The sequence below is a fragment of the Saccopteryx leptura genome, chromosome 1, assembly GCF_036850995.1.
Source record: "Saccopteryx leptura isolate mSacLep1 chromosome 1, mSacLep1_pri_phased_curated, whole genome shotgun sequence".
Classification (NCBI taxonomy): Eukaryota; Metazoa; Chordata; class Mammalia; order Chiroptera; family Emballonuridae; genus Saccopteryx; species Saccopteryx leptura.
The window spans coordinates 239,639,111-239,653,698 of record NC_089503.1 but is presented as its reverse complement, the minus strand read 5'-3'; the positions used below and the strand labels follow the sequence as shown (position 1 = coordinate 239,653,698).

Below are 14,588 nucleotides of genomic sequence, written 5' to 3'. Positions count from 1 at the left end.
CTGTTCTCGGTACTATATTCCACTGAATGAGCCTCCCCATAGAAGAAACCAGAGAAGAACACCTCATTAGATGATGTCATTTCTTCATTCTACTGGTTAAAATGGTTCTACCACATTCACCACCAAGATATAATTAGAGAACCACAGAGTGATGGATCCTAGAGAGATACTGCAATGATCTATTTACGTGAGAAACCACCCAAGAAGGTAGCAGCTTAAAACTTTATCATTTTGTTATTACTCACTATTTCTGTGGGCCAGCAATTCAGAGTTTGGCTGGGCAGTTCCAACTCAGGGTCTCTCTAATGTGCCTGTGGTCAAGAAGTGGTTAGAGCTGGCAAAGCAGGGGCTGGTCAGAAGCTCTCTCTCTTCACATAGTCTTGGGGCATGTAGTATCCGAGTCATGGTCTCTCCACAGAACTACTCTGGGCTTTCTTACAGCTGGACCACGTACAGAAAGGCTGAAGGCTTCTGGAGCAAGTATTTTAGCTATCAAGGCCCCTGGAGTCACCCCACACTAGATTCTACTGGCTACAAGCAAGTCAAGACTGCAAGTCAAGATTGCCCAGATGCCGGGGAAAGGACTGGGCTCCTGATGAAATGGCAAGGGTCAACCTAGAAGATTATCTGAAAAGGGAGATATCACTGAGGCCATCTTTGGAAAACAGAATCTACTACTAGAACCTATAATTCAATACTCTAATTTTATAGCTAAGAACATTGAATTTACAGATAAAATAACATCCAAGATAGCTCATTTCATTTTGATACTCAACATTTCTAATAACTTTTCATGTCTTAGATCGCTAAGACAGTCTGCTATTTTAGCTCAGGATTATTTGATTTCTTATTTGAATACAGCAAAGATTTTTCATTCATTTCCTGAGTAAAGAACAGAAGTAGATAAAGTAAAACTTCAAGTCAGGTAGCATTTTGAATGTGAGTATTTCATGTGTTCTCTTTACTCCAGAGTCAAGGAACCTTACACTCAGAAGGACTCCCATGCATTTACTCCAGACTCCTACCTCTTACAAGAATTCCTCAGGGAAACTCACTGTGAGGTACATCCTATAGCTGGCCAGCTTTACCAACCTATGCTGCTTTCTTTCTCTGAGTAGCAATCTTTCTATGAATTTCACCCATTACCAGTTCTTCTTTATAAAGCATACCAAACAAACCTGTTCCTTCTCTAGGGGACCACTGAAAGCGTCCAACACTCAGAACCAGGATCTCTCTGTAGTCCAGGCACAATTTCCTAACTGCCTGTCTCCTAGTCTCGATGCATAACATTCTTTCCCATTACCTGTGTCCCTGATATCATCAGTCTCTGAATGCACTCTTTTATAATATGGCACCTAGTTATGAATATGGTCACCAGTGCAGAAACAAGAGCCTGTTGCTTTCAGCATGCAGGCACAAGCCTTCTAAAGCAGCCCGAGCCTGTATTCAGGATAGTTGGCATTCTACATATTCAGGAATAGGCTGAATTTGTGGCCAGGTTACATGTCCTCACCTTCAATTTAATTCTCATCTAGCTGCTGCCAAATTAGATCTTTATAGGATTAAATGAGACTTTACATATCATCATAAAATTTCATCTATTTAGTTTTGGCTAAATGTCCCAGCTTAGAGAGATTATTTTGAATCTTGATTCTATTATCAATGGTCATAATGATGACAAGAATTACAGAAGTCATCAATGCTGATAAAAAATAAACTTTAGGTATGAAATGTATTATTTGGCTTGGTTGTAAACTTAGCTTAAATTTATCTGTAACTAAAAGTTTCTTCACTAGAAGATTACTGAGAAATCTGTCTCCCTTTTGAATCCTGATGTCCAGATCTGGGGTGAGGAGGAGAAGGCAGAATGACAGAAATTATAGGAACAGAGGTTCAAATTTAAGAGTCTACATCCCGTAAACCATTTACAAAACTCAACGTAATTCATAAGTATGTCATTAACATGAAAATTCAGAAGCAAGGAGAAATAACAGCATTTGATTCAAAGCCATTTCAAGTAAAAATGAAAAGATGTCTTCTCTCTCCAGTGATCTTCCCTATGGTCTGCTTCGGCAGTTTGTAGAACTAGAAAAAAGAAAGGTCCAAAATACCCCGTGAATTCAACCAACCAAAAAAAGAAGGATCTGCTTAAAAATTAGTTTTCGAATCTGATGATCAGCAAGAAATGGAAAGCCTGACCAGGCAGTGGCGCAGTAGATAGAGCATCGGACTGGGATGCGGAAGACCCAGGTTCGAGACCCCGAGGTTGCCAGCTTGAGCACGGGCTCATCTGGTTTGAGCAAAGCTCACCAGCTTGGACCCAAGGTCACTGGCTCCAGCAAGGGGTTACTCGGTCTGCTGAAGGCCTGCAGTCAAGGCACATATGAGAAAGCAATCAATGAACAACTAAGGTGTCGCAACGAAAACTGATGATTGATGCTTCTTATCATTCTGCATTCCTGTCTGTCTGTCCCTATCTATCCCTCTCTCTGACTCTCTCTCTGTCCTTGTAAAAAAAAAAAAAAAGAAATGGAAAAGAAAGGGAATTCATGATAATTGATGAGAAACGGACACAAACCATAAAGAAGTCATTCTTTGGTTCCAAAAAAGAAAAGCCAGCACAAGAACTCAAGGAAAGTGATCATTAACTGGGTTTCCTGGGAGAGTTTAAGAAATATAAATATAAGGTTTCTAATTTGATCAGGTAAAGAAATTGACAACTATTTTGCCAGGAGACTGTGCCAGAAACATGTTTGGAGACACAAAGTAGAAATGTTGGTAATACATTCTAATTCCTTGATATAGTTCAGGAGTATTTTCTTTAGGGATAAGGATGAATCAGGAAACAAGCTGGACAGAGAAAGGAAATGGGTAAAGCGGGGAAGGGAAAAAATGAGAAGGAAAAAAAGGAACATCAGGAAGTTCAACTAGATAGGAACTAATGGAATTTGTTTTTCAATATCTCCCACTGCAACCTGCAAACCAAGTGAGAAAAGACACACACACACACACACACACACACACACAACACACGTGCACTCGTATCTACAACTTCTGGCAGGCACGGTTAGCACAAGTACTTGCTGCAGGTCTCAGGGGACCCTAGTAATTTCAAGTCAATATATTCGATCATTTCTTTGTCTCTGCAGAAAGTGCAAACATCTCTGATTTAGGTGCATTCCTACCCAGAGTTATTGTCTTCTAATTAATATAGCACAAAGATGGTGGCGAAAAGGACTTGAAAATTAAAAATGCATGGAGATATATAACCAGCCATTCTCATACTGAAGAGTTTATTAAAAGTTTTCCGAGTGCCTGACCTGTGGTGGCGCAGTGGATATAGCATCGACCTGGAAATGCTGAGGTCGCCGGTTCGAAACCCTGGGCTTGCCTAGTCAAGGCACATATGGGAGTTGATGCTTCCAGCTCCTCCCCCCTTCTCCCTCTCTCTGTCTCTCTCTCTCTCCTCTCTGTCTCTCTCTCCTTTCTTTCTTTCTTTTTTTTTTTTTTTTGTATTTTTCTGAAGCTGGAAACTGGGAGACAGTCAGACAGACTCCCGCATGCGCCCGCTGGGATCCACCCGGCACGCCCACCAGGGGCGACGCTCTGCCCACCAGGGGGCAATGCTCTGCCCCTACGGGGCGTCACTCTGCCGCGACCAGAGCCACTCTAGCGCCTGGGGCAGAGGTCAAGGAGCCATCCCCAGCGCCCGGGCCAGCTTTGCTCCAATGGAGCGTTGGCTGCGGGAGGGGAAGAGAGAGACAGAGAGGAAGGAGGGAGGGGGGGTGGAGAAGCAAATGGGCGCTTCTCCTGTGTGCCCTGGCCGGGAATCGAACCTGGGTCCCCCAAATGCCAGGCCAACGCTCTACCACTGAGCCAACTGGCCAGGGCTCTCTCCTTTCTAAAAATGAATAAATAAAATAAAAATAAATTAAAAAAAAAAGTTTTCCGAGTAATTAGAAGTCTGTTATGATCTTTTGTTGTTTAAGCAAGTGGTTCTGAACAGCCAGATTTGGCTAGGGAAGCAGTGCCCCAGACAGCTCTGTGGCTTAAGGGAACACCAAGAGCCAATAATATGGAGCACAGTTCCGGAAGAGACAGGACACCTGTGACTTCTGTAGCAGCAAGACACGGTTAAGCCTATGGAAAACTATTCCAGAGGGAAATGCAATGTCAGAAAGCTCATTTCTGGCAAATGGGATTAACTTTTAAAAACATAAAATGGCATAGCACATATTCATTCAATAATCTCTCAAAAATCTACTATGAACACAATGGGTTATGTTTAGCATGGGACTGGAAATTAATTGATGATTGTTTCTACTTTCAGAGAAGAGATATTTATTGATCAAAACATGTCAAAAATGCTCTGGCCAGCTGGCTCAGTGGTAGAGCGTCGGCCTGGCGTGCAGAAGTGCCGGGTTTGATTCCGGCCAGGGCACACAGGAGAAGCGCCCATTTGCTTCTCCACCCCTCTCCCTCTCCTTCCTCTCTGTCTCTCTCTTCCCCTCCCGCAGCCGAGGCTCCATTGGAGCAAAGATGGCCCGGGCGCTGGGGATGGCTCCTTGGCTGCTGCCCCAGGTGCTAGAGTGGCTCTGGTCGCGGCAGAGCGACGCCCCGGAGGGGCAGAGCATCGCCCCCTGGTGGGCAGAGTGTCGCCCCCTGGTGGGCGTGCCGGGTGGATCCCGGTCGGGCGCATGCGGGAGTCTGTCTGACTGTCTCTCCCAGTTTCTAGCTTCAGAAAAATACAAAAAAAAAAAAAAAGTCAAAAAAAATATTTCAAGTATCAACTTTGAAACTATACAGACCATAAGTAACAAGTCCATTTTTTAAAAAAAGTGAAGAACAATGAGATTTCAATTTACTGAATACCTATGATGAACCAGACACTGAATTTATATCACTTGCCTGGGACCCAGAAGTGAGCACAAGTCCTCTCTCTTTAGTAGCTCACTGTCTAGTGCATGTGGCAGATGAGAAAGTTCACATGCAAAAATACAGCAATGGTTTTCTCCATTAGATGTATAAAAGTCAGAGAAGGAAAGAAAGCATAATTTAAACTTCATAAATGCATCCTACACAACTTGGTTTAGCTTGGATTGTTTTGATGTTATTTTCTTTTCATTTCTAGATATTATATGGAAAATTAAGAAATCAGATTCTTGGCTTGGTATAGTTTGTTCCACTGCAAAATACAAGCTCACTCCCATTGCCCTCACAAAGAAAATTTTCATTTGAAGTGATTTTTTTTTTTTTACTAGGAAGAGATTTTTATGCATAGTCCTGGATTTTAAAGCTCCTTTTTAGATCAAGAACTCTATTGCAAATCTGATCAATGCACTGAGCTTTATATACCTAAATGCACACATGCCCCACACAAAAATTACGTGCAATTTAAAAGAGCTGACAAACCTCACTATAGTGAGTGTGCCCAGAGATTCTGCTCAGCGATCTCCCCATACTGACACGTTATGGATGACAGAACTGTCACATAACAATGATACCGGTTTGTATTTATATATCACTTTACAGTTTGATACATTTCCAAAATTATTAAAGTTAATGACTTAATCGATAGCTTTGGACTTTTTAAAAGACATCAAACAATCTGATTTCTACAAGTCTTTCTCTAAAGTCCTGTAAGACAGAAGACATAAAATCTAGCAAGAATAAGAGTGAGAGGTAGGTCATGGAAACTATAATCGGCCCTTAATACCTGTGCATTGATGATTACTGGTATGAGCAGACTTAGCATCAAACTGAGAGAGATCAGATTGTTCACATATATTCTATTTCAAAGTAGACAATTTTGTTGGCAGCGGTGCTTGCTGGGGCTAGAGTTGGCGGTGGCGGGATGTGGCTATAAGTGGAGGTGGCATGGGGGAGATCTCTGTGGTGGGAGAACAGTCTGCATTTTAACCGAGATAGTGGGCACAGGAGCCACACGTGTGGCAAAGTGGCACAGAACTGCACACACAGACTGTACCAGCAGGAGGGTCCTGGATGTCACCTGCACTACAGTCATGTAAGACGGAACCACTGGTAACTGGGTGAAGGCACACGGAACCCCTCTGAACCTCTCAGCTCTCTGGGCAACTTCCTGTGCCTCTATATTTATTTCAAAACTAAAAATTAAAAAACAAAACACAAAAAACTCATGACTGTTATTAATCAAGGGCTACTGATGTTTTTTGAATAAAAACATATTCAGGTCATTCATTTCATTTGAGAGGCCAGAAAATGCAAAAGTAACACAGTATCTTTATTCCAGAAACTCCAGCTAGCTCTTGGTGGTTTCAGCCTACAGCACCAATGACAAAGTAAATTGTTCCCAAAGCTGGCCTAGCCATTCCTAATATACTGCTAAACCGTAACAGTCCACCTCTCACTGAAGGCAAAGAAGTTTTAAAAGTCAAATAATTATTTTCAACAAAGTAACAGCAAACTGTTTTCCCACAAAGTTATGGTAAGGTATTAAACTACTTATGTCTTTGACAAAATCTAAAAGAAAACTTCTGAAGCATAACTAAAATCATTTAAATGTAGATTTTTAATGCAAATAAAAAAAAGTTCAGTGACACTGGCAGTACTGTGGTGGAGGGGAGGGACACGGACTTCGGAGCCAGAGGGTCCTGGACTGCAATCCCGCGCAGGCCACTGTGAGCTCTGCAGAAAGTATCTCTGTCCGATCCTCACTGCTAAAAAAATGCTAATAATGCCTACTTCATAGGATTAGTGTAAGGATTAAATGAAATACAATCATAGGTGTCTAGCATAAGGATGATTAATAAAGCTGTAATTTCTATTATTATAACAGTCAGAGGTTGTAGAAATTAGTGAGCTTGGGTTGTTGAGAGAGATAGGATGTTGCCCATGAAGTCAGACATGATCAATGTCCAATGTTCTTTAAATCTAGACGCAACAACACCACCAAAACCACCACCTTCCCCAGAGCACCCGAGAGGCCTCCCTGCCTTTACAGTCAATGCTGCCACGGGTTCTGAGGCTCCTCAGGTATGTGACCTTCACAGCACCTCGGCCTTGGCAATGCCAAACATAAATGCAGGCCAATGTTGCTATGGGGGTCAAGGGAGTATAAACAAAGCAATATTCTTTCCAACTGTGAACAGGAGCCAGAAGAGGTTATATTTTCCAACAAATCTGATCAAAGGCTTCCTGCCCTTGGCTCTAAGGGCTGTTGTAACTAACAGGTAAGGTTTCTTAGCAACAGTTTATTCAGGTGTGCTTCAGTAAAAGCAAACTCTATCTTGAAAATCCTTGTGTATGTAAAATTTAAATGTAAAAGTGATTCTGCTTTGCAGGAAGACATTTTATTTGGTAGCTGAGAATGTCATTAGATTTTAATACACTCTGTCTACATACACATGCAGGAGTGTGCCAAATGTCAAGTCCGGCAACAGTCCCATGCAATGCCTCCGCCACCATCATCACCGGGGAGCCCCGGAAGCAGGAGCCAGGGCCCCACCCCACCTTCCTGAACCACAGTCTGCATGTAACCAAACTCCCGGATGATCAGTGTCCATATTAAGATGAAAGAAACCCTGTTCTGGGCCATATTTGTGTCCCTGAAGTCAGAAGCTCTGCAAGTACAGGGTGGGGCAAAAGTAGGTTTACAGCTATGAGGATGCAAAACAGTTAAGTCTTGTATTATTACTTATTAATTATTGTACTATTTCCCATGTGAACAACAGTAAAACTGCCTGTGCCCCACCCTGTGCAGTTTTGTTTCAGGGCTTCTACCAGTGCTTCTTGACCCTTACTCCCTGTCACACGTTAGAATCATCACCTCAATCATCTGGGTAGGCTTTTTCCTTTCTAATTAAAAATTCTTCTTCTTCTTTTTTTAATACTTATGCATGGATCCTAACCCAAGATTGGATTTGACTAGTTGGGGTGGTACCCTGGCATTAGCATTTTTTTAAAAGCTGCTTAAGCGATTCGAGTGCAAGTGTCCCCGAGAACCGCTGTTCCTGATCAAGAGCTGCACCGCGGCCCAACACCCCGCCCCCACCCCCGCCAGACAGTCAGGTTCCCGACGCCGCATCAGAAGAAACCACGAAACTAGGATGAGAGTCTGAGATGCACCTGGATGGACATCTTGCACAAACAGCATTATTACATCAGGGTGGGTCTTCGCCACACCAACTGCACAGAAACAGGTTTTCCCTGGGCTAGGGGTGGGCAACCGTTCCTGCAGCTCCGCAAACACAGGCTCGCTGTGACCTGCTCACAGATGACTACAGCAGAGTCAAGTCACACCACACAGAGCTGAGAGCCTCGCGGAGCTGGCAGCAGGACGTCCTCAGGTAGATCCTCAGGCAGGTGTCTGCTGAGGGTCAGAACCCTCCATCTCCTGTCACAAAAACTTTCTTGTACTTACCACAGAAATTCTTTTAAAGCTCTACCAAAAGCCCATAAATATCTCCTTCCTTGATTTAACAGCACAGTTTCATTTCAGAGAGTGCTGGGGAAGAGGAGGGCGGGCGTAGCTGGCTGGCAGCAGGGAGGAAAGGGAGGGTCCAGGACTCCAGGCATGCCAGGGTTCGGACAAGCCAGTGCGATAGCAATGCTGGCGAGAGCGGGCAGTCGGGCTCGGGGGGGGGGGGGGGGGGGGGACGGACGACGACGACGACGACATGGGGCTGAAGCAGAGGTGTAGGATGTGGCCAGAGGAGGGGCTGTTCGGGCAGAGAGGTGATGGCTTCCTGGGGACCCTGACATTACTGAGGAGGGGCCCGAGAGGCAGACTGAGGTGAGGCAAACACAAAGTCCTTAGTGAACAGGCAGAGGCTTACTGCAGGGCACACACCACCAAGGGGCAGAGGTGTGACCAGAGCAGGGCTGTCTGATGACCTCTTCCAATGGCCTCTTCAGAATGAAGCATCCAGTAACGACCTGACAGCAGACTGCCTCCTCCCTAAGGAGCTGCCTGCCTCTGCCATGACTTGGCAGACCCGAGGCACCACCCGGCAAGCTTGGGGCCTCGGCTTTCTTTCTGGGCCTGCTTCCTCCGTCCTCACTGCTCAGGTTCAGAGCCAGAAAAGTGCTAAAAGACTTAAAAATTTATTCCCAACGTGCAAAGGAAATTGACAAACAATTTCTAACAACTGGTCATTTCAAAGTCTTTGAAAATAGAATCAGGTAACAAACAGCTATCATTCAGGAAGTTTGTTACTCTGGAGAAAAATGAGAAATAAACGAAACTAGTCTTGTTTTGTTCTACAGTCACAAGGGCCTTGGCTAGGAACCAGCACAGGAACACGAGTATGATATACCAGAGTAGCTGACTAATGGCTGTAGCAATCATATATCCCAGATTTTTATAGACACCACAATATTTTAAATATTTTGATCCCATTATCTCTAAAAATCCATATTTAAAAAAATTCTAATACTGGCATCCAAACCACACTCAAGATGTCTCTCACAGCTGGAACTGGCCCAGAAAATGCAGGGCTATATTGCACAGTCCAGCTTAACAATTGGGATTAATAACTATGGATTCATCTCATTTAGGGTGTAGTTTGGTCATCCTATTCTTACCTTATAGTTCTGAAACAAACAGTTCAATGCAATGGAAGAAATGCTACATCTAATCCCTTCCAGACTCTCAATGCTGATCCAACACTATTTCACAGTGTTTTAAGAATGGAATAGACCGGAGCTAGAGGACACGTGACATTCTCCTACCCCACGCCACGTTCAATGCCGTAGGAGCAAAGCAAACACACATCCTTTTCTGAGATTCTTTATAAAACATATTATCTACCAACTATTAAGAGAATCACACTTAGCTTTTGTAAGATGCCTCTAAGAGTTCTGTGGGATTTTTTTTTTTGTAACTTTGTCTGAAAACTACTTACTGTTCATAATAAACAGTTCTATATGCAGTTGAAAATCAAACTCTGGAAACAGAACATATCAGTTCTATGTGACTTATTACCTCGGGAGTCTTCTTACTCTGTCTTTTCCCAAAGATGCAGTCAAGATCTGTTGTGCTCCGAGAGGATAGATCCTTCCCTAGAAAAGCAACACGATACCTTTAGTAACACCAACCTTTCTAAAGCACAGAGCACAAATATAAGCTACGACACTCCTGAAAGCAAATGAGTTCTGAAAACGCAACAGTTTTGTAAACTACTGACTTTCTGTCTCACCTGCACAGATGAAAATTCTTTAATTAATTAACAAAAATGAAATTTTAAAATTACTAAAAATCAGCTACGTGTTTGAGAACCAGAACCACTGACATTCTCTCAGTTGGAAACAACCAAGAGCACATAGACTGAGAGGACACTAAATTCTAACGCCAGCTCCAGGCCGGCGTGCCTTCATGGCATGACGTCTGTGTCTCTGAGCTCCCCGTTTATAAAACAGGTCTCATTTACTCCAAGGAGACATGAGCTACTTACTTAGGATTATGAAATGCAAGAAGAAAATGCTGCTAAATATTTAAATTCAAAACCTCACGTAGGCACATAAATGAGATCAACAGTTAATTGAATAAATGAAAAATTTAAAAGAATAAATGCAACTAAGTACTGGATTAGGGTGAAAGAGTTTACTATATCAGCTTTAAATAACAGGATACATGATAAGAGCAGGAAATTAAATGGCTTCTCACAAAAGCAGTGGCCTAAAAGCCCATGATTCTTATTAAAAACACTCAACTCTTTAAACTTAATTTCAAACCCATAAACCAAGTAATTTAAAATTCACTTCTTTGGAATTTCCACTTCTACCAAAAATATTCTGTGAGCACTCGACCAAATCTCTCCTCATTTGTCAACTTGTAAAATGTAACTACTGCGTGTACAGTCCTGAGTCTTGGGGAGTAGGCTCTGGGCTGGACACAGGAAGTTTGGTTTTGAGTTGCAGCCTGAGTTCTACTGTCACAGACTCACTTCTTGTTTTCCTGTAGCAAAACTCACTTGGCAAAGTCAGTCATGACCCAGAAGGTTCTAGTTCACTGACGATCACTGGGGCATTCAAATACGATATTGCTCAGTGACTCCATGAAATTAAGAAACTAAACACCCTTCGACTTAATGCAAAGCCAGGTGTCAAAACCAGTTTCATAGGCAGCAGTTTCAACAGCCCAGTCAGTACGACCTGTTCCCAGCAGGAAGGACACGCTCCTCTGTGCTTCCATGCTGCTCTCTGCTTTCTTCCTGAGCTAGAAGGAAGGCTTCCTGGTTCTAAGTGATCATTAAATAGAATCCACACAAAACACCCTCAAGGAAACTGACCTAAGAACAAAATGAAGCATGTTCTAGACAGGAATTCAGAAAATACACCTGAAAAGTGGGGAATAAAATTGGTTGTGGTGGAGAGAAGTGGATACAGACTCAGGAGGTCTAGCTCTATTCTTATCTGTCATCAGCATAACCATTTTGTGCCTCAGAGCACTTTCAGGGTGGCCATTTCTATTTCAGAAAAAGGAGTTGTACTTAGTTAAAAATACGTGCTGCTCTTCTATCCTAAACTATCTTCTTCTTCTTTTTTAATCAAATGAGAGAAACAGACAGACAAGACAAGACAGGAAGGGAGAGAGATGAGAAGCATCAACTTGTAGTTGTGGTACCTTAGTTGTTCACTGATTGCTTCTCATACGTGCCTTGACTGGCAGGCTCCAGCGGAGCCAGTGACCCCTTGCTCAAGCCAGCAACCTTGGGATCATGCAAGCCAGTGACCCCACACTCAAGCTGGTGAGCCTGCACTCAAGCTGACTGAGCCTATACTAAAGCAGGCTACCTTAGAGTTTCGAACCTGGGATCTCAGCATCCCAGGTCGATGCTCTAATCACTGTGCCATCACCAGTTAGGCATCCTAACTATCTTCTAAAATGGAATAGATACTCTAAAAGAAATGCAAATAAAAATCTCTTTTATAGCAATTCAACTAAAGGGAATGATGGAGGCATTGAAGAAAAGAGGGTGAATGCAAGATTGCAATTTTAAAACAGGATGTTAAAATTTGACCACACAAAGATCAAAAGCAAATGAACCAATCAAAGGGAAAACTTCCAGGCTGGTAGAGATAGTAAGCTATACCAATGAAGGTGCAAATCTCTCTACAGTTTTGGTGGTGGGTTCTTGTATTAGAAATTTTTATCCCTTAAGTAATTGTAGAAACCAGGATGTTACAGTTCTTGCTCTGGATTTGATCTGGAAAACAAAACACACAGAAGAATTAAGAGTCAGAGACCAATGGAAAAAAACTTGAAGGTAGATAAAAATGGAAGATGGAAGCAATATTGAAATAGATATGTTAACAGTCCTGGTTGAATTGTTTATAAATGTTATAAAATTATGGCCACTTTTAAATAAAATATACTTATTAAAAGAGAGTTAAAAAGCTTACTGGGCCCTGGCTGGTTGAGTGGTAGAGTGTTGTCCAGTGTGTGCAAGTCCCGGGTTTGATTCCCGGTCAGGGCTCACAGGAGAAGCAACTATCTGCTTCTCCACCCTTCTCCCATCTCACTTTTCTCTTTCTCGCTCTCTTCTCCTGCATCCATGACTCAACTGAAGCGAGTTGGCCCTGGGTGCTAAGGATGGCTCCATGGCCTCAGGTGCTAAGAAGAGCTCAGTGGCTGAGCAACAGAGCAATGCACCAAATGGGCAGAGCATCACTCCCAAGTGGCCTTGCCAGGTGGATCCCAATCAGGGCACATGTGAGGGTCTGTCTCTGCCTTCCCTCCTTTCACTGAATTAAAAAAAAAAAAAATTGCTCAGTTGTGAGCATGGCCCCAAATGGGCAGGGCATCAGCGCCAGACAGGGGTTGCTAGGTAGAGCCTAGTTGGGGCACATGTTGGAGTCTGTCTCTCTATCTCCCCTCCTCTCACTTGGAAAGAAGAAAAAATAAAGAAAGAAAAGTTTATTGGTCTCAGTTGTGAATGACAGTCAAATCACAGCAAATATGCTCATAAACTGAGATCTTAGAGAAAATGCAATAAAAAATCTCAATAGACTAGGAAATAAGTTATCTGTTTGGATTTGGTTCATGTATCTATTAATCTTTGATTGGCCATAACATTTTAAGAACCAGGAGAAAATGCTTCCAGTAATCAAGATGATGTAACAAAGATCTATGAAAGGATGAGCAGATAAAAAAGTACTTTAAGAATCATTTTAGCTGTTTTTCTAACAAGCATGAGTACCAAGATTTCCAGCCTAGCAGAGTAGGAAATTGAAAGGGAGGAATGTTACTGCGAGAGGCAGACACATGTACACCAAGTCCACGTGCGAAGCAAAGGAAACTATGAAAAAACATAGGAACTTAAGGATCAGAGACCTTTTAGTTTAAGGGCAAAAATCATGTAGCACTCAGCAAGTTCTATGGAGAAAATTATATTACAGTATTGTATCACTACTGAGGCTCAGGAAAGGGGCAAGGGCAAAGCAATGCAGGTTTGAGAACTATGTTTATTATAATAAAAAGTTACAGCTCTATACGGAGTGTCACTTGCTTAGAAAATCATTTGCATTCCCAATCAAGACAGATAAAACAAACAATGTTATATTTTGATTTTTAAAAAACTGAAAACACGTGGGACAGATGAGCCTCGGACAGAAAACTATGGCAATTCCACCGCAAAGGTACTGTCACAGAAACCAGGGAGCAGGAAAACATCAGAGTGAAATAATAAGGTAGCTGGAACTTTTTTAAAGCCTGCAATGGTGCGACTTTATATTTAAATGTCAAAAGAATCAGAAGAGGAAACGAAACACCTGTTATTAGCAGAGCGCAACGGCAGGGAGCAGGTGACACACCGCTGTCTGTGTCCCCAGACTGCTCAGCCAACCACCAGGACACACGTTGTGCAAGCGGTTTCCTTGTTTAGGAAGCAAAATTCTGCAAACTGCACAGGGATAAGAAGTCTGAGTAAATGACCATGATGAAGTTGCACAACTATAATTTAAGCAACGTTTTATCCACCCATTGCATAACGGTAGGGAAAAAGTAAGGCTCTCAGCAGCTACTCTCTGCATTTAGAACACGGTTTTGTAGAAATTGATATTCTCCCTGTTGTTTCCTCTCTGAAGATATGGCACCGCCAAAGAATTTTCGAAGTAAAAGAAATCACGTTGAAGGCAGGCTTATAAACATGGATGAAACTGATTCTTTAAATTATCTAATAAATTATCTTAAATTAAAATTATAAATTTGGGACTAGAGAAAGAAGTAATTATATATCAGAACTAAAATGATAGCCAATATTTAGGCAGTAGCAAGTTTTACAAGGCTATTTGCTACTGTAATCTCACTGAAATAAAATTTTTTTCTTCACTCTTCACACTAAGCTATATAAAATGCCATCTTCCCCTGTTTTAATTTCCTGGACCACAGATGAAGTTACAGTATGAATCATTATCCAGTAAGTGGATTAGTTACTTTCATTATGAGCATACTCACAGGCTAAAAATCCTTATTATCCATAATGCTGGACAATCAAAAGTACCATATAATGGGGTCATTTCTGATAAGTCATACAACAGAACCTATTTTAGAACCCAATAATATCTTAAAAATCTTTCCTTGCTTTATTAAAGAGAAAATTGAGTTT

At 42.2% G+C, this 14,588-nt stretch overlaps 1 protein-coding gene across 2 annotated transcripts in view; it reads right to left on the bottom strand.

Moving 5' to 3' along the window:
* PINX1 (PIN2 (TERF1) interacting telomerase inhibitor 1) overlaps positions 1-14,588 on the bottom strand; it is an 85,885-nt gene that overhangs the window by 49,078 nt on the left and 22,219 nt on the right. For both annotated transcript variants that reach the window (XM_066388084.1, XM_066388094.1), the window contains one exon: positions 9,965-10,041. In XM_066388084.1, the coding sequence (XP_066244181.1) occupies positions 9,965-10,041 (77 nt within the window). The remainder of the gene's footprint in view (positions 1-9,964; positions 10,042-14,588) is intronic.